This window comes from Aotus nancymaae, unplaced genomic scaffold (assembly GCF_030222135.1).
Source record: "Aotus nancymaae isolate 86718 unplaced genomic scaffold, 86718_ANA_hifiasm-v0.15.2.pri h1tg000079l, whole genome shotgun sequence".
NCBI classification, from domain to species: domain Eukaryota; kingdom Metazoa; phylum Chordata; class Mammalia; order Primates; family Aotidae; genus Aotus; species Aotus nancymaae.
In genome coordinates this window covers 25,681,041-25,701,584 of record NW_026988494.1, presented here as the reverse complement: position 1 = coordinate 25,701,584, position 20,544 = coordinate 25,681,041, and the positions used below count along the sequence as shown (strand labels likewise).

The following is a 20,544-nucleotide window of genomic DNA, read 5'->3' as shown; positions in this document are numbered from 1 at the left end:
GATGGAAAATGTATACATCTAACTTTATATATATATAGACACACACACACTATACATATATATACATGTGTATATATATATAGTGTGTGTGTGTGTGTGTGTAAATATGGTAAAGTATTAACATTTGTTAATTATGAGTAGTGGAAATATGAATGCTCATGGTTTTTTGGTATTTTATGTCTTTTAATGCTCTCAAAAGATGATGCTAGCAATCGTATGCACACATGTACGCACAATGCATGTGTGTGTTTGTGTTTATTTGTGCTAATTGACTCCTCCTAGTAAGCCTATGAATCAGGAGCCATTGTCCACATCCTCTTTTTACATCTGAGGAAACTGAGGCACAGGAAGCTGAGTCCGGTCCAGGATCATGCAACTGTTCAAGGGCAGAGCTAGAAATCCGGCCTCAGCAGTTTGTGGTCAGGTCATGTCCAGGGCCCTTGCTTTTAACAAACTAAGGGAGATGAGCTAGCAAGTAGCTTGAGGGAAAGGCCGAAACTGAAGAGTGTTTTTAGGATGGGGAATGAGCTTAGTTAGGGGCTGAGGGGAAGGAATAAGTCGGGAGGGGAGGGAGGGTCTGAGAAAGCCTGGGCTGTAAATAGAGGGGGTGCTGTCAAGATCACAGCGGGCAGGATTCGCCAAGCACGGAAAGGAAAGAGACAGGAGTCCTGGCCTGATGCTAGAGAAAGGAGGCTTCTTTGGAAAATCGAAGCCAAGGTCACCTGAAAGGAGGCTGAGGGGGTGACAGGGAAGCAGCCACACCGGGTGGGTGGCCGCCCTGCAGTTCTCTAGGCTGGTCGGGGGAGGGGTCCCACAGGGGACGAGGGGAAGGGGAGAAGGGTGGGCTGGCTGGCAGCTCTGTCCTCACTCCAAGTTTGCTGAAAACTCTACTGCTGTTTTGACAGACCCGGGACCCAGGACCCAGAACCCAGAACCTGTGGGTGCACTCAGAGGCCCCGGGCAGTGATCCTGGAGCCCAGGGGTCCACAGAGCAGGGAAGGGAGCATCGTGTCCACACAGCAGGGAAGGGAGCATTGTCGTGACTGCACAGTGGTGACTGGACAGAGGGAGGGAGAGCTGCATCTGTCCCCACCGGACACAGGCTGGAGAGTCACAGGCTCCTCCTCCTTCCCCTCCAGAGAGGGTGTGTGTGTGTGTGTGTGTGTGTGTGTGTGTGTGTGTGTGTGAGAGAGAGAGAGAGAGAGAGAGGGAGAGAGCAGCGTGAGCCCGTGTGCTTGTGAGCTGAGCCCTCATTCCTTCCTGGGGTCAGGCCTGGGTTTCACCTGCAGAATCGCTTGAGCTGGGCTGCCCTCCTTAGTGACACTTGCATGAAGCCTCTCTGACTGCCAGAGCTGGGCAGCCCCAGAAAAACCGACCTCTCTGCAGAGCTTGGAAGCCAACTGCCTCTCACGGTAAGTCCTCCTCTTGATGGAGTGTCTCCTAAACCCTCATGCTTCAGCCTCTGTTTGACCATGAAATGAAGTGACTGAGCTCTATTCTGTACCTGCCACTCTATTTCTGGGGTGGCTTTTGTCAGCTTTCCAGAATCTCCAAGCCAGGCTGGTTCTCTGCATCCTTTGAGCGACCTGTCTTCTGTAACCACAGGTAAGAAAGGCGCCCAAGGCTTAAGCTGGGGGTGGCGTGCATGTCGAGAGATTGTGGATGTGGGGGTCAAAGAAATATTAGCAGTTTCTGGGTACTCAGGAGGGGGTTATGTCTGAATGCTGAATGTCACCTGCTCCCAGAAATATTTTCATCTCCTGGTTGTCCCTGTTGGGGCTGTCCACAGCCAGGTGACGATGAGCATCTCCTGGCTAGAATGGCCAGCCCAGTCTCAGGAATAGTGGCTTTATTATACTGTGTCTGCTCCTATGTCTTTATTACTGCTGTCCATTCTTTGTTCATTTATTTATTTAGTCATTCAGTAAATTGACTATATGCTTTAAAAAGGCTAACAGACACCGATGCTATTTACTGGCTTAGAAGGTAAATACCTTCCAGGGCTCTTCAAGTTCTTCAAATCTGGGCTTGTTCCAACGCTGGAATTTGTGAAGTGGATTCCTCCCTCCGCTGGTGTGGTAGTTCAGATGACCTTTAAGATCCCACCCAACCTTGAGATGTTAAACTTCTGCAATTAAGCAAAGCAGATACAAAAACTAGCAATGTGCTCCCTGGCCCCGAAGTACCTCTAGTGAGCTTATTTAGATGAAGAAACAGTACTGTTTTATCTAATGGAGGGGCTTCTTTGGGGGTGTAGTGTTAAGCAGAGACCTCTACGCTTGGGGAGGTTGTGACAGCAGAACTCTCCTTTGGGGATGGCAGGGAGGAACCAGGTAGGATGGAAGCGGGCTTTCGGGAGAAGGAAGTGTTAGTGAAAAGAGGAGAGTGTGGCCTGGTGTGTGGGAAGCTGGAAACAGCAGAACCACGAACAGGGAAGGGAGCTCAAATCACCTTGACCTCCATGGAGCCAGGATTCAGGCGGGCTGGAGGTGCTGCATGAGTGTGGGGTGGGGTGGGTGTGGGCTGGCACTGGTGTACAGGAGCAGCGACACAAGCACAGTGGGGACACTGAAGTCTCAGCACTTTACATATGCAATCTATTTTACACAGGCTTCTCCGTGCACCCCATTCACCCAGACCCACTTTACAGTTAGGGACCTCAGCCTGCTGTCTCCTCTTCCGCAAATCTGCCAGTCCAGCCACTGAGAGGGTCAAAGTCTGCAGCTCTTTTTCTTTTGACATCTTCCTAACCAGAGGTGGAAGCTTCCTCTAATTACTGTCAATCGCCTGGAAAATTCCTCCTTTGGTTTCCAGTGACAAATGAAACGAAATGATACAGTGGGCTCCTCATAGGGGATGCAGGTTTGAGGCATCTTGCTGGGAATACAGCCTCTAGCCACTGGATCTTATTTGCACATCCTTCTGGAGGGTCTCGGGTGGCTCTTTCGGTTCTCCAGATGATGCAGTTTTAGCATGCCTGGATTCCTATTCTCACTACTGGAGAAAAAAAAATATCCTTTTTAAAAAATGCACTTGGTTAAAAGGTGAAACAGATGATAGTCTTGGAGTCTGCAACTGTGATATTGGCTGGCTGGATGAGAATGTGAATCTGCACTACAGGAACCTCCTAGAGTCTGGGATCCAGGTGGGCCCGCCTTTGGGGTGAGGTGCCTATGCCCTCTCCTCACTTGTCCTCAATAGAACTTAGTCCTGGTGGTGGCTCAGCAATGACAGACACGGTGCTAGGGTCTACAGAACACAGGAGGGTACTGGCTGAGTTGGTTATACAGAATTGCCCTCCTTGTTCACACCACATTATCATTTATCACGTTCTAGTTTAGACGCTAAAGACCTTAGCTTGAATCTCAGCTTCATCGCTTTTTATCTATACAGCTTTGGTCAACTTCTCAGAACATCAGTTTTTTTACTTACATAAAAGGGATAGTATCTCTTCCTCACAGCCTCCTAGGGGTCACGTGAGGCCCAAACGAGGTCGAGGCCAGAAAAGTGCCGTGTAAACCTGAAAACTACATAAATGCAGGTGTTCTTAAGAAGACCTTTTAGGAATTAACGTCAAGGGGGATTCTGAAATGCTCGTTCCCTGAAATGAATCAGCCCCATGTTCTAATATCTAGCAAAAACGTCAAGCCTGTACGAAAGCAGACATAAGCAACGGAATTTCACAACTCTTCTTTATTTTAACTAGCAAGTGAAACTTCTAGATGGCAGTGAGCCACAGGTAAATGGAGAGGGCATGGAATCTCTGAGGATCTTAAATCCTCCGGGGTGGAAAGGATGAAAGAGGGACAAGGAACCAGAAAGGCAGCTTTGTGATTGTCAGGTGTTTGGATGATTGCAGAGAGCAGAGAAAAAGCTTCACCTGCTCTGCAGTTGCCCCTGGGTATTAGTGAAATTTAACCTCTGGTGGCAACACAAGGGTCTCTAAACACAAGTCAACTCAACTCAAGCATCTCTCAGATGCTTACACAGATTCAGACTCAGGGAAGAACTTCCCAACGTGGAGAGTTGTAGAAAGCCTGTAAAGGGCCCCCCTGGATGGCCTTGGAAGCAATGGGGCTAAATGAATAAAGTCATGCCCACATTAGGGGTGGATGCGTGGATAAGACTCTAGCATTTTCCTTCCTTTTGGTCCTTCTCTCCTCAAACTCACTCAGTGCCTTGTCCCTGGTGCCTGGCACACTGTTGGCCCTGATGAAGAATGAGGTAGTGCCATTCTCTAACAGTCCAAGCAGAAACAACACAACAAAATGAATGAGGTTAGTGGAAAAATAAAAAAAAGAATAAACGATCACGCCCTAAGTGCAAATGGTTGACGCAGTGCTGCTCCCAAATTGACAAGCCATGGTCTCCTTCAGCAGGCTCTTGGAGCCCTCCTCCTCCCCTGGGTATCTTTGGCAGGTGGCTCTGCACACCTGGAACCCACAGAGTGAGCTGAGGCTGCGCTTGGGGCCGAAGGGAGGAGGTGAGTAAGAGACAGTGGTCACCCTTAAGGAGCGACCTCATGACAGGGATTTCTACGTTTCTCTGAAAAGCCCCATTTGACCTTTCAGATCAGTGTGGCGATCCCATTTCCTGGGCCTCAGCCCTAAGGTGATTCCAGATGAACACAGCTGACTTAAAAAAAAAATTATTATCATAGTAAAATATACATAATTTACCACTGTAACCAGTATTGTGTATATAGTTCATCGCATTAAGAAGATCCACATTGTTGTGTAGACATCACCACCGTCCATCTGCAGACCTTTTTCATCATCCCAAACTGAAACTCTGCACCCGCTGAACAATAACTCCCCACTCCCCGCCCCCTAGCTCCTGGCAGCCACCATTCTACTTTCTGTCTCTAGGAATTTGACTATTCCAGGAACCTCCTATAAGTGGAATCATATTTTCTTTGTCTTGTTGTAACTGGCTTATTTTACTTAGCATAATGCCCTCAAAGTTCGTCTTTGTAGCATGGGTCAGAGTTTCTGTCCTTTTTGAGGATAAATAATATTCCATTGTATGGATAGACCACATTTGTTCAGCCATTCATCTGTCGCTGGATACCTGAGTTGCTTCCACTTTGTACACAGCTGATTGATGAACTGAACTCCATTGCAATGGAAGAGTGGAGTCAAATCTACACAAAGTTTGGGTGAGCTCCTGCTGCTGCGAGATGAGGGGAGGGCGTGTAAAACACACCGCAGGCATTGCTACCCACTTGAAAATTCTTTAATATTAAGTAACTGATACATCCTGATAGTGGGAAATTTGGAAAATGCAGAAAACTGTCAAAAAGAGTAACAATCACCTCTAATCTCTGTGCCCAGAGATAACACAGGTGATCTATTTGTGTGAAGAAAAGAGATTAAAAGAGAAAAGAGCAGGATGGTAATGCCAGCTCTCTCTGGAAATCAGTTAGCTGTGCTGTTTCCTTTGCAATGCCTGCTTGGGGGAAGTCCCCTGGGGACAAGCCCCTGCACCTTTGAGGGCCAGAGATCCCAGATCCCTCCGTTGCGGTTCACCTGAGCCACAGAAGCGGCCGATGCCCAGGCTGGGGTGGGTGCTGTAAAAACATTCTGCATAATTTGCAGGACAATGTGAGTTTACTTACACATGATATAAAGCTGCAGGGTTTGTCGTGTGGACACGGCAGCTCTAGCCCAGTGTACTAGGCCTATGTATGAAGGAGCTTCCCACTGCCAGGACCCCCTGCTCCTCTCCCGTGGAGGGGCACCATTCTGGGAGGGCTGCGGGATGCCTTCTTGGGCAGCTCACTCCATGTACCAGGCACCACCGGCCTTTTCCACCTGCCAGCTGGGGATTTTCGGAGCCGGGAAGGAACCAGGAACCTCAAAGTGCTGGGGCAAAGGGAGGAATCCCAGGCAGCGAGTGGACGGGGCAGTATTATCCCGAGAGAACAGGAGAGAAATGTAATCCTTTATTTCCAATGAGTCTTTGAATTGAAACTTCATTCAATTTGGGCCCCTTTCCCCCAAAACACTGGTGTCTGCTCTGTAATCAGTATTTGCCAGCAATTGCAACACATTAAAATTCACATTCCTTCCCACCTTCCTCTCCTCCTACTTGGCACAAACCGTCACTGTGCAATGGCATTGGGTCATGGGCCCTGACAACCACAAGAGCAACCTGCTCCCTGCCCAGCCCTCTGCAGTTCCCTGGGGACTTTCACGGGCACAAATGATCCCATTCCCTCCCGTCACTCCTCCCACAGGACAGAAAGTGTTCGATCTTTAGCTTAAGACAGAATCCCAGGGGGATTGACCGGCCTTACACAGATCATACCCAGTGGTTTACTTTTATTTTTATTTTCCTTTTGAGATGGGATCTTGCTCTGTTGCCCAGGCTGGAGTGCAGTGGCATGATCAGAGATAATTGCAGCCTTGACTTTCCCAGGCTCATGCCATCTTCCCATCTTAGCCTCCTCAGTAGCTGAGATCACAGGCACATGCCACCATGCCCAGCTAATTTTTAAATTTTTTATAGAGACAGAGGTCTCATTATGTTCCCCAGGCTGGTCTTGAACTGCTGAACTCACACACTCCTCCCATCTTGGCCTCCAAAAGTGCTGGAATTACAGGCATGAGCTACTGTGCCCACCCTTGGTTCATATTTTTCAAACCACTTTTACCCTTATTTTTTTTTAAAGTTGTGGCAAAATACGCATAACATAAAATTGATTGTTAGTGGCGTTTAGTACAATTGGGACATTGTGCAGCCATCACCACTATCTAATTCCAGAACATTCTCATCCTCCCAAAGGAAATTCCGCACCCGCTGTCTGTACCGAGAGCCATTATTATCTCTCTAGGCCACATACACCATGTGTTCCTGAACACGAGACCTCGCTCTTCTCCCCATCGGGGTGCTGTTTCAGAAAATGCTAATTTGAATGTATAAGCTTTTAAGGCAATCATGTTATTTTAGTGATACATATATATATATATGTTTTAAATCACATACTATGTAAAAGAACATTTAAAAATACTGCTTCCCCCAACCTCATCTTTGACATCTGCGTTCTTCTGGTCATTAGAACTCTTTGCGTCTTGGTTCTCCATCTTTGACAAATACCGTTGTTCCCACAGTCAAGAGAGTTAGCTGCTGCTTCTTAATCCAGGAGGTGTTTGTTTATTTTCTTGATAATAGCTTTTCTTGAGATATAATTCAAATACCAAAAAATACACCCGTTTAAAGCGTGCAATTTGCTGAATGTTGTAAATTCCCACATCTGTGCAACATCACATCATCTAGCTCCAGAGCTTTCTTATCCCTGCTAAGGGAAACTCAGTGATCATTAAGCAGTCACTTCCCATCCCTCCTTCCCGCTGCCCCTGCAACCACTAATCTATGCTCTGTCTCTATAGATTTACCTATTCTGCATACCCCGTATCAATGGTATCATACAATGTGTAGAAAAAACCACAAACTGTTTTTCTCTGCTCTCACTCCATAACAATCGACATGGAAGACTTCTATGACCCCCAAAGATGTGGGAATTTCTCCCACCCGCAAGCCAGCAGTCAATTCTGCAGCAGAGACCCGCTGGGTGCCTTCTAATTCAATTCAGACACCATCCACCTGGAGGCAGCTCAGATCCCACAGGACGAGGGCTCGGTCCCCAACACTGCCCTCCCAGTTTCAATGCCGATCACAAGTCCCAGGTTGTTTTACTGGTGCTTCTAACCCACTGGCTATACATTGGGGTTCTCATGATCTCCTCTCTGGGTTCAACTAACTTGCTAGAGTGGGTCACAGAACTCAGGGCAACACTGGCTTATAAGAGATAGTGTAAGTTACAGGTGATGAGATGTATACGGTAAGGTATGGGAAGGTGTATGGAGTTTCCATGCCCTCCCCGGGCTCATCACCCCTCAGGAATCTCCAATGTTCTGCCACTTAGAAGCTCTTCAAAACCTGTCCTTTTGGGTTTTTAGGGAGGCTTCATTATGCAGCATGATTGATTAATCCAGTGGCCATTGGTGATCAGCTTAACCTTCAGCTCCTCTCCTGTCCCTGGAGGTTTGAGGGGTGGGGCAGAAAGTCCCAACCCTTTAAATCCTGCCTTGGTCTCCCTGTGACCAGCCCCATCCTGCTGCTACATAGGGGCTGCCAGCCACTAGTCATGCAAAAGGACATCGTTTTGGAGATTCCAACTATCTTAGGAGTTGTATTCCAGGAAACAGGATCGAAGACCAAATAGATATTTTACAATATCGCCTTCAGTGTGTGGCTTTTTGCGACTTGCTTCTGGTACTTTGCACAATGCTTTTGAGGTTCCTCCACGTTGTAGCATACGGCAGTGCCTCAGTCCTTTTTACGGTGGAATCATGTTCTGTTGGAAGGATTTACTGCCTTTTGTCCAACCATTCATCAGCTGGTGGACATTTGTTTGGACAAAAGGCTGTTTCCACCCTTCGAATCTCATGAATAGTACTGAATAGCACCATGATTCTTTTATTAACCACTCTTTGCAGTATGATTATCCACATTTTACAGAGGAGCACTGAGGCAAAGCAATGGGGACCTTGGTCTTATCCTGTGCCCTCCTCTGTCCAGCATGTCAGGGCTGGTCTTAGGGCAGAGTCCCTGGCTGACGCTGGAGAAAGAGGAAGAGGCTGATTCCTCAATAAGCCAGGGAGATCCCAGGCACACTTAACTGCTGAGAGGCCTGCTGAGGGCCTTTTGCTCACTTTTCATGCCTATGTAAAGCGTGAGAAGCAGAAATATGTCTATGTCAAGAGTACATGTCCCTAAGCCCTTTCTTGGGCTTGCTCAGGTTTGGTGGTGAGAGGAACACTCGCAGAATCCAGCAGCAGCTCTGCTGGGGACTCGGTCCAAGGAGCAACCACAGCAAAGCCCTGATCTGACCTCCTGATGCTCAGGGGAAGCCATGGGCCCCTCCTGTCCTGCGCTTTTGTCCTTCACGAAGCTCAGCCTGTGGTGGCTCCTTCTGATCCCAGCAGGTGAGTGCCTGTCACCTGTCATTGTAAGACTTCATCTCACACCTGGCGGCTCACAAAAAAACCGTAGGGAGGAGTCTGCAGGTGGACTCGTTGCAACTGTCAAAGCTGCAGGGGACTTCAGAGGCCATCAGCCAGGTGGCTGGTTCCACTGGGAGAGGTGGAGAGGCAGTCACAGCTCTGACGTTAGCGTCCGTGTCACCTTAAATGTCTTAAAGCTTCACTGTCCTCAGCTGCAAAACGCAAATAGTGTTGTGGACCTCCCTGGCCTATTGTGAGGATTAAATGAAAGTTTGTGACCAGCATCCGGGATACGGGAGGCACTGGGGACACAGCGTTCTGTCACAGATGGTGCTGACACGTTTTTCTGGGATTTGGAGCTGTAGTTCTCAGTGTGCTTAAACAGCAGAGCCCTGAAGGGGTGAAGCTGTTTGCTGAACACAGTGAAAATTGACATGAGCGATGTCATAGAAACATTTTGAAACACTTTATCTGATAGGAAGTAGCAAATATCCACGGTTTAAGAAAAATTGGGGAGGTTCCCAAAGCAGTCAGTTTCCACGTTAGCATGACTGGTTCATCGGACAAGTGGGTGGGAACGGGAGACTGCTTCCCCTGGTCAGGTTCACTGCAATGCTGAATCCCTTCTCCCTGCAGCCCCCCACCTAGACCAGGTGTCTCCCCGACTTCACCATCCCCGCCCCCACAGGGTTCCTCCATGTGGAGCTGAATCTTGTCTCTAGATTCATCTTTCCCCACTTCCCAGCCTCTGCCCCTACCTCTGGCCGCCCTCCCAAACCCAGCAGTACTATTTCCCACTCCTTCTCAGACACCGCAAAGCAGCTGACCTTTCCTGAGCTCCGACCCCACAGACTGCTCAGGCTGTGTTCAGCTCTAATAGACACCATCATCTGCCATCCTCAACAGTGTTTTGAGATAGGTTCTGGAGTAGCAGCTCCATTTTACAGATGAGCGAACTGAGGCTCAGTGAGGCTAAATGGCTCTGATTTGTGGCAGGTGGAGAGCAAGCCAAGCACCCACCTTCCAGGGCTCCTGTAGACCCCCTCTCCTCTCCCAGCCCCACGGCGTTGCCGCAGGGAGGCTCCCACACCCAGGCTGAGGACCGGCTCTTCAAACACCTCTTCCGGGGCTACAATCGCTGGGCGCGCCCCGTGCCCAACACCTCGGACGTGGTGATCGTGCGCTTCGGACTGTCCATCGCTCAGCTCATCGACGTGGTGCGCCTGTCCTCCCATCCCTGGCCCCGGGGAAAAGAGATCCCAGACCACCCACCGCTTCCCTGGCCCCTTCATCTCTCCCATCCCTCACGCACAGCAGTGACCTGGGGTCGCGGTGGGGACGGCTCTTCCCAGGGCTGCTACGCCATCCCCTCTCCCAGCTCTGGAGCCCCCTTCTAGGAGGGCATTGATTGGAAGCAGTGTCCGTGTGACCCCGGAGAAGCTGAGTAAGGGTTGGGGTGTCAGAGCGGGTGTCAGGTGGGCTGGGCTTGGGGTGTCCGTCTTATCAGAGGGTCGGAAACAGCCCATCCCACTCCACCCTGTCTTCTGGGGCCGCCCCTCTAATTCCTCCTCTTTCTTTCTGGGCCAGGATGAGAAGAACCAAATGATGACCACCAATGTCTGGCTAAAGCAGGTGAGGGCCCCTCCTCCAGTCCAGACGGGAGGGGACCGGGAACCCGTGGACCCCAGAGCCCCCCAGGACTTCTTCGCTAGTGAGAGACCAGGGAACAGCAAGACTCTGAACTCACAGTTTAACAAGCAGGTGCCACGTGGGATGTTCCCAAAGCTGACTTTTTCCACAGGGCCTGTGCTCTGCGGCTGGACTTGAGTCTAGTGCCTGAGAAGTCGCCTGCAAGAGCCAAGCGGCGCTTTCCTGGGAGCAGGCATCCGTTCATCCCTGCTACTTGGGAATCCTCCCCAAAGCCCCACAGGGGGTTCATTCTGCCCCTTTTATAGCTCAGGAGAGCAGGAAGCAGAGAGCAGCTGGGCTGGAAAAGGGGGCCCAGCTGTTCCTGACTGCAAGCCCCAGGCTCCTCCTACGGGAGAACACTGAATGCTTAATGTCTGTGCTGCCACCCAAATACCCGCAACTTACAGGCTCCCAGCAGCTGCCAGCTCACTGGATCTCACGGCTTTATGCCCAGGAGTATGGGCAGTTTCTTCTGCTTTATATGGCGACCACTAGGATTACTTGGTGGCATATGACTGAGGGTTTGTCTGGTCTGGAGGGTCTAAGACAGTTTAATTCACACATCTATCCCTTAGCAGGGATGTCTGGAAGGCTCTGGAAGGTTCTGGAAGGCTGGACTCAGATGGGCCCCTCGCCCTCTTCAGGCACCCTCAGGGTCTCTCCAGCAGGGGAGTCGGACTTCTTGCCTCGTGGCTCAGGGATTCCAGAGTGAGGGACCCAAGAGACAGGGAGTAGAAGAAACTGGGCCAGCATTAATCTTGTTGTATACTACTGGTCAAGATGATCTTGGAGCCCAGTTAGATTCAGGAAAGGGAGCACGGACCCCACTTAGGTTGGAGGCTTCCATCCCTCTGAGGCCGTCACCTAGGTGCTGTTAGGGGTCACTTGGCTCATCTTAGTGATGTGCCAGCTGAGGGCCAGAGGGAAGCAGGAACTTGGAAGCTACGCAGTCATGCTGTGTGTGTATGCAGGGAGGCAGGCCTAGAACCTGGTTGCCACAATTGTCCCCAGGGGCTGGTCGCCTGGGCTTCAGGGTTGCGGTGGCAGGGCAAGAAAGGAGTACTGGAGTTGAGTCAGGCCAATCAGCAATGCCTCTGATTGGCGACTGATACTGGGTGAGCTATGTAACCGCTCAGAGCCTCAGTTTCCTCATCTGCAAAATGGGGATAACACATTCTACTGCCACATGCCTGGGAGGATTAATGTACCCCAGTGTGGTATGGGTGCCTCAAAATGCTGGTTGGACCTAAAAACTTGACAGATGGACTCCGGAGAGAGAATAGGAACCTGATGGAGGTAGGGGTGCTGCCTGGGACCTGTCTTGGTGGAGGCAGGGTTGGGCCCAGTCTGGTGGGACCCCTGCGGGGCACTTGGGAGTGCAGCTTGAAGGTCCCTGGGTAACTCCCCTGCCTCGCTGTATGCCTGTGGCAGGTTGATTCTCCTGTCTTTTGTCCTTGGTTTGCTCATCGGCTAAATGGGGAGATGCTTTCACCCACTCTACATTCCCTGCTTGGCTCTCCCATGGAGGCTTTTCCTAGATGGAGAGTGAGTGTAAAACAAACCATAAACTGTGACGCACTAAAAATGAGAGACGTCACTCGAGATGAGTGAGGTGGCCCGCCGGGGGCATCCAGCTGGGGATGTGCAGCACGAAGACTAGAGGCAGGACCAGGGTGAACTGCGTGTGCCCAGGACCTGGACGGCTAAATCCAGGCAAAGCGAGAAGGTTGGTTACTTGCTCAGAGCCCTTTCCCAGCACTGCAGCTCAGCTTCCTACACTCTTCCGGGCTGGATGGGGAGCCCTGGCTGCTCCGAGGGGGCCGCTGGGCCCAGTTCTGGGTGTCCCCAGGCTGTGTGAGCTTTGCCCTAGGCTGCTCCCTGGAAGCGAGGTTGACACGACTCCCTCCCTACACACAGGAGTGGAGTGACCACAAACTGCGCTGGAACCCTGCAGATTTCGGCAACATCACATCCCTCCGGGTCCCTTCTGAGATGATCTGGATCCCAGACATTGTCCTCTACAACAAGTAGGAAGCCACTGGGGTCCTGGGGGGAGGACGGGAGGACCCCTGCCAGGGGAGCGCCCCTGGAGTCAGCTTCCTCACCTCCCTCATGACTGCTCCTCGGACGTTGTCCCCGCCTCCGCATTCCTTCATTTATTTCCTTTTGTTCTCACTCTACACCAAAATGAGTGGCAGCTGAGCACCTGTTAGGTATCAGCACCTGGGACTGTGTTAGAGGGACAGAGATTTGTCAATACTGAGGATTCTTTGAAAAATGTGGTGCAGGCTCAAAAAACAATCCTGTGGGGTTGGAGTTGGGAGGGCAGCAGTGTTGTGCAGACAGGCAGGCAGCAGCAGGCCAATACCTTCAAAGGGCATGCGCTCACTTGCTATGTGGCTTTCTTTCTCCCAATTATGTTATTTTACAGTTGTCTTCAAAACTAAAAAGGAATAATCTTTGACCACAGTGACAAGAGGTTGGTAGAAGCTAGAGGAATCTGAAAAGAGCCCCAGTGGACAAAAATAAATCAATAAAAAAAGTTTTGGGCCGGATGTGGTGGCTCACGCCTGTAATCTCAGCACTTTGGGAGGCTGAGGTGGGCAGATCCCAAGGTCAAGAGATCAAGACCACCCTGGCCATCACGGTGAAACCCTGTCTCTACTAAAAATACAAAAATTATCTGGGTGTGGTGATGTGTGCCTGTAGGCCCAGCTACTTGGGAGGCTAAGGCAGGAGAATCGCTTGAAGCCAGGAGGCAGAGTTGCAGTGAGCCTAGATCACGCCACTGCACTCCAGCCTGGTGACAGAGTGAGACTCCATCTCAAAAAAAAAAAAAAGTTTTGATAGAATAAATAGACATCTATAATTTCATTTCTGTGTTTGGTATCAGGCAATTCTTCCCTTAGAAGTTAAGAAGTTAAGACGAAAAGATAGTTGGTGTTATGTTCATCTAAAAATGTTTTCTAAGGTGCGGCTGTAAGGAGGATGGCTTCTTTGAGTTATAAATAGGTGAGAAAAAGAGCTCTGTGGTCAAATAATTTAGGATAACGTTGTATGTCATAACACCCACCCCCGTCCCTGCCTAAGGCCTTTGGAAAATGGCAGAGCACAATAGCGTTAAAAAAACTGGTATTAGAAGTTCAGCGGCAAAGACACCCACCTAGTCCAGCACTTGCCAATTCATTTGATCCTACTTTGGAAATGCTATTTATAAAGAATGAAATAAAAGGAAAAATGACCCATTTCTGGATTTTGCATCTTCAGATGGGTCAGATGGTTTTTTACATTGTCCACTTCTGGTCAGAACTAAGCCCTTTCACTGAAGCCATTTTGTCGAACACATGTTCATTATGGGTTCTCACACTGGCAGCTCTCACATCGCAGGTACCTAGTGTTTGCGGCTGCCGCGGGACTCACGAACTCCCCACCCCATGATAGCTCTGTGCCCATAGCTGGCACCCAGGATCCTTCTAGTTTCTGCTTCCTGTACATGTGGCAGAGGTCAGGAGCAAAGTCCTACATCAAACATGACTTTGAGTTTGAGGATTAACAATAAGACTTCAGCCAGTGTTACTTGATTATTACAAGAAATTTTTTGGGAGGACAAAATTCCAAGCCAAAAATTCAGAGAAGGATCCCCTCCACCTAGATACCCTACTCAAGGTTAGGAAGGCCCCAAAGAATTTGCAACTTTCCTTCCCCAAAATGAGCACATGTTGCCATCTAGCGGTCATTGTGTGTGAAAAACAAAATGCTTAAAACAAATTTTTTTGGCTGGGTGCTGTGGTTCACGCCTGTAATCCCAGCACTTTGGGAGGCCCAGACGGGCAGATCATGAGGTCAAGAATAGAGACCATCCTGGCCAACATGGTGAAACCCCGTCTCTACTAAAAATACAAAAATTGGCAGTGTGTGGTGGCTCGCGCCTCTAGTCCCAGGTACTTGGGAGGCTGAGGCAGGAGAATCACTTGAACCCGGAAGATGGAGGTTGCAGTGAGCAGAGATCGCGCCACTGCACTGCAGCCTCGTGACACAGTGGGACTCTCTCAGAAAAAAAAAAAAAAAAATTAACTTTTTTTTTTTTTTAAGCAAGGTATTTGTTACTCTCTTTCAAAGTTCCTATTTCCAGCCTGCATATATCTCTACCATGGAACTACTCCATGGGGGAAAAAAGCCCCGTGTTTCCAAGCACTCTTCTGATTTCTTGGAGTTTATGATTGACTGTGGGAATTGGAGGGGGAGGGAGGATGGTGAAGACTAAAGCAGGAGCCCACCGAGCCACCTCCTGGCAGAATCAGGGACTGCAGCTTCCGGGAAGTGCTGCCTGACAGGTCACCATTATTCCAGTGTCCCCAGACCCCTTGTGGGTCCTCGAATGCCTAGTCCCACGATACCCCCGACTCACCCTCTACTCTTAGCCCCAGTCCGCCCTGTGAGTTTTGCATTTCCCACCTGGTCCCTGTGGGACCCTCCACCGGAAGGCTCTCCGCCCATTTCTCAGCCAAATCCTAGCTTCGGCAGGCTTCTCCATGACCCTACTCACTTTCCAGAAGGGAGTTTCCCCCCTAAGGGTCCGGGGAACACCCGGACCACCCTCCTAGTGTTGCCTCCCTGATGTTGCAGTGGTTCCTGGAGACGTCTCATTTCCTCATGACTCCTTAATGACAGGCACCTTATCTCATATTCCTCTTCCGCACAGTTCTGGTACAGGCCCTAGTGGACGAGGCTGGCTGAAAAATGCATGTTAAATGGATACATTCAAGGGAGTACCTTCACCTGCAAAGATGTTAGGTCTCTTCTGAGCAAGGATGCTCCCAGGTGGAAATGGATCCCCCTCCTGAGGGTCTGACTCATCATCTGCTAGGGAAGAAAAACAGACACATAGATATCACTCTAAAATATTAAACTTTCAGTGCACAGGAGGACAGCTTTGACCCCCTGTGATGTCATCTCCACCCCAACCAATCAGCAGCAAGCACATAGCCACACCCACCCCTTCCCTAAAACTACCTTTGAAAAACCTCTAACCTGCGAACTTTGGAAGAGATGCTTTGAGTGCTAACTCCATCTCCCACATGGCGTGGCTGGCCTTGTGTCTATTCAACTCTTTCCTTACTGCAAACAAAATAAAATATTACATGAATAAAAACAGGCGATCAAACGACATACACTCCAGATCACAAAGCTATATATTTGTCATATATTGATAGATTATATATAATCATTTTACATTATATATATACACATCAAAATGTTATTAGTGGTTGTTTTTAGAATTCTTGGTACTTCCCTCTATTCCTCACAATCCCTCCTTTTGTAATTAAGAAGGTAGTAATTGACAAGATAGCTCAGTGGCTATACCTGTGTGTGCTGGGGGAGACTTACACACTTGCATAAATAAACCCTGCCATCGTGGCCAGGTCTGACTCGGTTCTCGGGGGTCCCCTGCTGCCGGCTCTCTGAGCAGCCTGGCTCAGGCAGGTGGGTGTGCAGGGGTCCCCCCAGCTCTTCTCCTCTCCCCAGTGCAGATGGGGAGTTTGCAGTGACCCACATGACCAAGGCTCACCTCTTCTCCACGGGCACTGTGCACTGGGTGCCCCCGGCCATCTACAAGAGCTCCTGCAGCATCGACGTCACCTTCTTCCCCTTCGACCAGCAGAACTGCAAGATGAAGTTCGGCTCCTGGACCTACGACAAGGCCAAGATCGACCTGGAGCAGATGGAGCAGACAGTGGACCTGAAGGACTACTGGGAGAGCGGCGAGTGGGCCATCGTCAATGCCACAGGCACCTACAACAGCAAGAAGTACGACTGCTGTGCCGAGATCTACCCCGACGTCACCTACGCCTTCGTCATCCGGCGGCTGCCGCTCTTCTACACCATCAATCTCATCATCCCCTGCCTGCTCATCTCCTGCCTCACCGTGCTGGTCTTCTACCTGCCCTCCGACTGCGGTGAGAAGATCACGCTGTGCATCTCCGTGCTGCTGTCGCTCACCGTCTTCCTGCTGCTCATCACCGAGATCATCCCGTCCACCTCGCTGGTCATCCCGCTCATCGGCGAGTACCTGCTGTTCACCATGATCTTCGTCACCCTGTCCATCGTCATCACCGTCTTCGTGCTGAACGTGCACCACCGCTCCCCCAGCACCCACACCATGCCCCGCTGGGTGAGGGGGGCCCTTCTGGGCTGTGTGCCCCGGTGGCTTCTGATGAACCGGCCCCCACCGCCCTTGGAGCTCTGCCATCCCCCAGGCCTGAAGCTCAGCCCTTCGTATCACTGGCTGGAGACCAACGTGGATGCGGAGGAGCGGGAGGTGGTGGTGGAGGAGGAGGACAGATGGGCATGTGCAGGTCACGTGGCCCCCTCCGTGGGCACCCTCTGCAGCCACAGCCACCTGCACTCTGGGGCCTCAGGTCCCAAGGCTGAGGCTCTGCTGCAGGAGGGTGAGCTGCTGCTGTCACCCCACATGCAGAAGGCACTGGAAGGCGTGCACTACATTGCCGACCACCTGCGGTCCGAGGATGCTGACTCTTCGGTGTGTTGGGGTTGGGAGGGGGGCCAGCCTGGGTGGCCCCATCAGCCTAGCGGGAACCACCTCACCCCAGAGTGTGAGCTCGGACAGCTCAGGTCCCTCCCGTGAGGACAAGCTTCCCTGGTCATGGTCCTTAGAAACACGGAATAAATGGAGAGAGAGCATGTGTAGCTGGCCACTCTGAGGACACGTATTGGCAGGTGGCAGGTTACATACCATGGGGTCAGGCATGAGCAGCTCAGCCTAACAGGAAGCCTGAGAGCTGGAGAGGGAGGACCCCAGACGCTGAACCTCGTGACTCCCTCAGGCCTCCATCTCCCACCATTGCCTTGGAGGTGGCGGGAGGTGAGGGGAACATTTCAGGAGAGACCCCGAAAGTCAGCTGTGCAGCAGCAGCCTTTGTCTTGTCTTGGATGGTCTCTTCCTCCGCCTCCTTGTTCATGGGCTCTGGGCATTTTGCAAACTTCACTCTTCAGCCAAAAATCCTGCAGATTCTTGGTTGCGCCATGTGGACTCTGCCCCCCGGCCCCTGCCATGGCACTGGCCCCTCCCTGCCCCCTGCCCCAGCCCCCGTCTGCCATTGCTATGTGAGCAGGCCCCTGCTCTAGCACAAAATTCTTATTAGCCTAGGGAAGGATGAGAGGCAGGGAGGTTATTACTGGGTGGCCTTGATGAATAGATCAGAAAATTAATCATGATGTAATCCAGGAGCAGTGAGGAATCCAGCTTCCTCACCTAGGCTGTGATCCCAAATTCCACAAAGCCCCCCGCCCTACCCCCAGCCTGCCCGGGGTCCCAGCCACCTTCGCTGTTTCCCTCTCCCCAGCTCCAGCAGGTGGATAAGGCGGCAGCCTGTAGGCAGATAAGTCTAGTGTTGCACTGATGTCACTGCAGGCCCCTAGGAGGATTCTTGCCCCGGGGTGGTCCTGCTGCCCTTTGCGTCCCTCTAGCCTCCTTTACCTATAGCCGGGGAGCATACTACAGAGAGGTTTGGGCATGTGGAGGGGCTTCGATGTGAGCAGAATCACCGGGGGAGCTTGCTGGAGCCTTGAAACCGCTCATTGTCCCCTCCCCTCCAGTCACCCGGCTCCCTGAGCTGACCTTTGCTCCCTGGGTCTCTGTGGGGCAGTTGCTGCTGTCCGCATGGCTGTCCGTGCAGGGGCTGTGCATGGGGGGGCTGCGTCTGCTTCCCAGGCCTGGCCCCCGTCACTGTGCGCTGTCTTCCTCACAGGTGAAGGAGGACTGGAAGTACGTCGCCATGGTCATCGACAGGATCTTCCTCTGGCTGTTTATCATCGTCTGTTTCCTGGGGACCATTGGCCTCTTCCTGCCTCCGTTCCTAGCTGGAATGATCTGACCACACCTCCCTTGAGTCGGCTCCCAGGGCACCCCCGCTGACCATCTTTTGACCATCTGTGTGCTGCAGCTGCCTCTAGTGTCCCCTTTGGGGTCAGCAGGCGCCTCTCTGTGGAGTCCTGACCCTGGCCCCAGCATCGCAGGCTTCCATCCAGCTTAGCAGCATTGTACCAGGGCTGAGAGCCTGTTGGACAAAAAGCCCTGTTTCGGATGCTGAGGAGCTAGGGAAGCTCTGCAGAAGGTCACAAGATGGTGGTGACCAAGTGGGGCAGAGTCAGATTCTCCTGGAGGAGCGGTGCAGACCCCAAGTGACGGAACAGTCAACCCGGGGGACGCTGGGGCCAGGGTGACAAGGAAGGGAAGGCAGACCTCAAAGGAGGGGTCATGGGGCAAAGGGGAGGGTTCCTTGGGGTGAAAGGGCTCTGAACGATGTTTGGATTTGGGAATGAGCCCAAAGTGCCAGAACAGCCGGGCGAGGTGGGAACTTGGAGAGCCAGGTGGGGTCTCTCTAAGCCAGGCTGGGGATGAAGTTTGGAGTCTGTCCAAGTCTGCAGGGTTCTGAGCTGGACAGTCCAGCAGGGGAGTGATATAGGCTCTTCTGGAAGGGGAGGAAGCCAGAGGCAGGGCCTGCGTGTGGGGTGGATCTTCCCTACAGGGGAGGGACGGATGATTGGATACAGGTAACTGGGCTATTCCATCCACCTGGAAGCACCTTGGAGCCCCCAGGCTTCTCCTTGACGTCACTCCCCTCCGTTCCTTGCTGCAAAGTGGCTCTGCACCAGCAGCCCCCAGGAGGTCTGGCACAGCTGAGAGCCACAGCCTGCGGGGGCTCCATATGTCCCTACACATGCAGCGGCCAAACAAGAAAGACCGTCCTGAGCTGCTCCTGACCCAACTCAGACTCGTCTTGTTTGCCCTGTCCTCCCTCCCTCCCCATTCCTCCCATCCTCCTGTCCTCCACTCCCCAGGCACCCTGTTCCCTATGCCTGGCTCCATAGGAAGGAGGCCTCACTTGGGAGCTGAAGATCTTTGCCTTTAGCTCCTTTGATTCTAAACTTCTCAAGGGCAGGGCCTCTGCCTGTTATTTTCCCACCCCCAGCACCTAGCACGGCACAGGGTGAGTACTGCGCTCAAGGCATTTGCTCTGAGTGGTTGAGGAGAGCAAGCTGGCTTGTGTGGGCCCCAACACTGCTATGCAGATGGCAAAAGCTGTGGTCCCGTCCCTTCCCAGCCTGCCCCATCTCCTCCACAGCCCCGAGGTGTGTTGACCTGCCCTGAACCCTTCAGAGCAGTCTGTGTGTGCACCTTGGAAAGCACCACCCCAAAGCCTGAGTCTGCACCCGGGACCCCAGGCCGAATGGCTGCTACTGGGATCGGGCACCAGACCTCTCCCTAGCTCCGTCCAGACTCGAGAGTGGGACCTTGGCAGCTAACAGATATGGGCACTGGGTTCTCGAGACGGCATGGAGGCTCCAGGGAGGAAGCTGAGCAGGGGGAGCTTCCAGTTTTTCTAGTCCTAGGGGTCCCCTCCTTCCAAACCCCGAAGTGTCTCTCCCTGACACTCCCAGGGGACACCTGCCTGCCTTTGACTCCCTGGCCCAGGCCCCATCACACCTCGCTTCTCTCCCAGAACCCCCTGCTCACGGCTCATCTGGTCTCTGGCTCGTGTCTACTTCTGTGCACGCAGCTCCCGGCCTCCCCTCCCCTCCCACTTGTTCTTCGGAGGCCTCAGAGCTCTCAGGTCCAGGCTCCCAGACCCGCTGTCCTGGGACAGTGATGTTCGCTCCTGTTATCCACATCTCCCGTCCATCTTGCATGTGATAAAGAGAGTAAATAAAGCTACATCTACTGCTCACTCAACTGTGCGGCACCCTCCTTGCCAGCCACACCTCAATATTGCCAGTGTCACCCAAGCCCCTCCAGAGCCCGGGTGCTTTGAGGGCCCCACTGGGG

General features: G+C 51.8%; 1 protein-coding gene across 7 annotated transcripts; it reads left to right on the top strand.

The window, feature by feature from the left end:
- Nucleotides 1-1,105: 1,105 nt before the first annotated feature.
- CHRNA2 (cholinergic receptor nicotinic alpha 2 subunit) lies at nucleotides 1,106-20,478 on the top strand. Of its 7 annotated transcripts, XM_064368729.1 has the most exons (9): nucleotides 1,106-1,412; nucleotides 1,538-1,605; nucleotides 4,176-4,277; nucleotides 4,377-8,990; nucleotides 10,005-10,225; nucleotides 10,596-10,640; nucleotides 12,615-12,724; nucleotides 16,224-17,238; nucleotides 18,467-20,478. In XM_064368729.1, exons 4-9 carry the CDS (start codon nucleotides 8,918-8,920, stop codon nucleotides 18,590-18,592), a joined length of 1,590 nt encoding a protein of 529 aa, XP_064224799.1. In that variant the 5' UTR covers nucleotides 1,106-1,412; nucleotides 1,538-1,605; nucleotides 4,176-4,277; nucleotides 4,377-8,917; the 3' UTR covers nucleotides 18,593-20,478. The 7 variants fall into 7 exon arrangements, with proteins under 7 accessions (XP_064224799.1, XP_012290574.2, XP_012290575.2 ...); XM_012435151.3 differs by lacking the exon at nucleotides 4,176-4,277 and having other exon boundaries at nucleotides 8,804-8,990; XM_012435152.3 differs by lacking the exons at nucleotides 1,538-1,605; nucleotides 4,176-4,277 and having other exon boundaries at nucleotides 8,804-8,990.
- The last annotated feature ends 66 nt before the right edge of the window (nucleotides 20,479-20,544 follow it).

Coding starts and splice junctions, on each gene's coding strand:
- CHRNA2 (XM_012435152.3), top strand. CDS start 8,918: ATGGGCCCCTCCTGTCCTGCGCTTTTGTCCTTCACGAAGCTCAGCCTG. Junction 8,991..10,004: donor GCTCCTTCTGATCCCAGCAG/GTGAGTGCCTGT, acceptor GATTTGTGGCAG/GTGGAGAGCAAGCCAAGCAC. Junction 10,641..12,614: donor CCAATGTCTGGCTAAAGCAG/GTGAGGGCCCCT, acceptor CCCTACACACAG/GAGTGGAGTGACCACAAACT.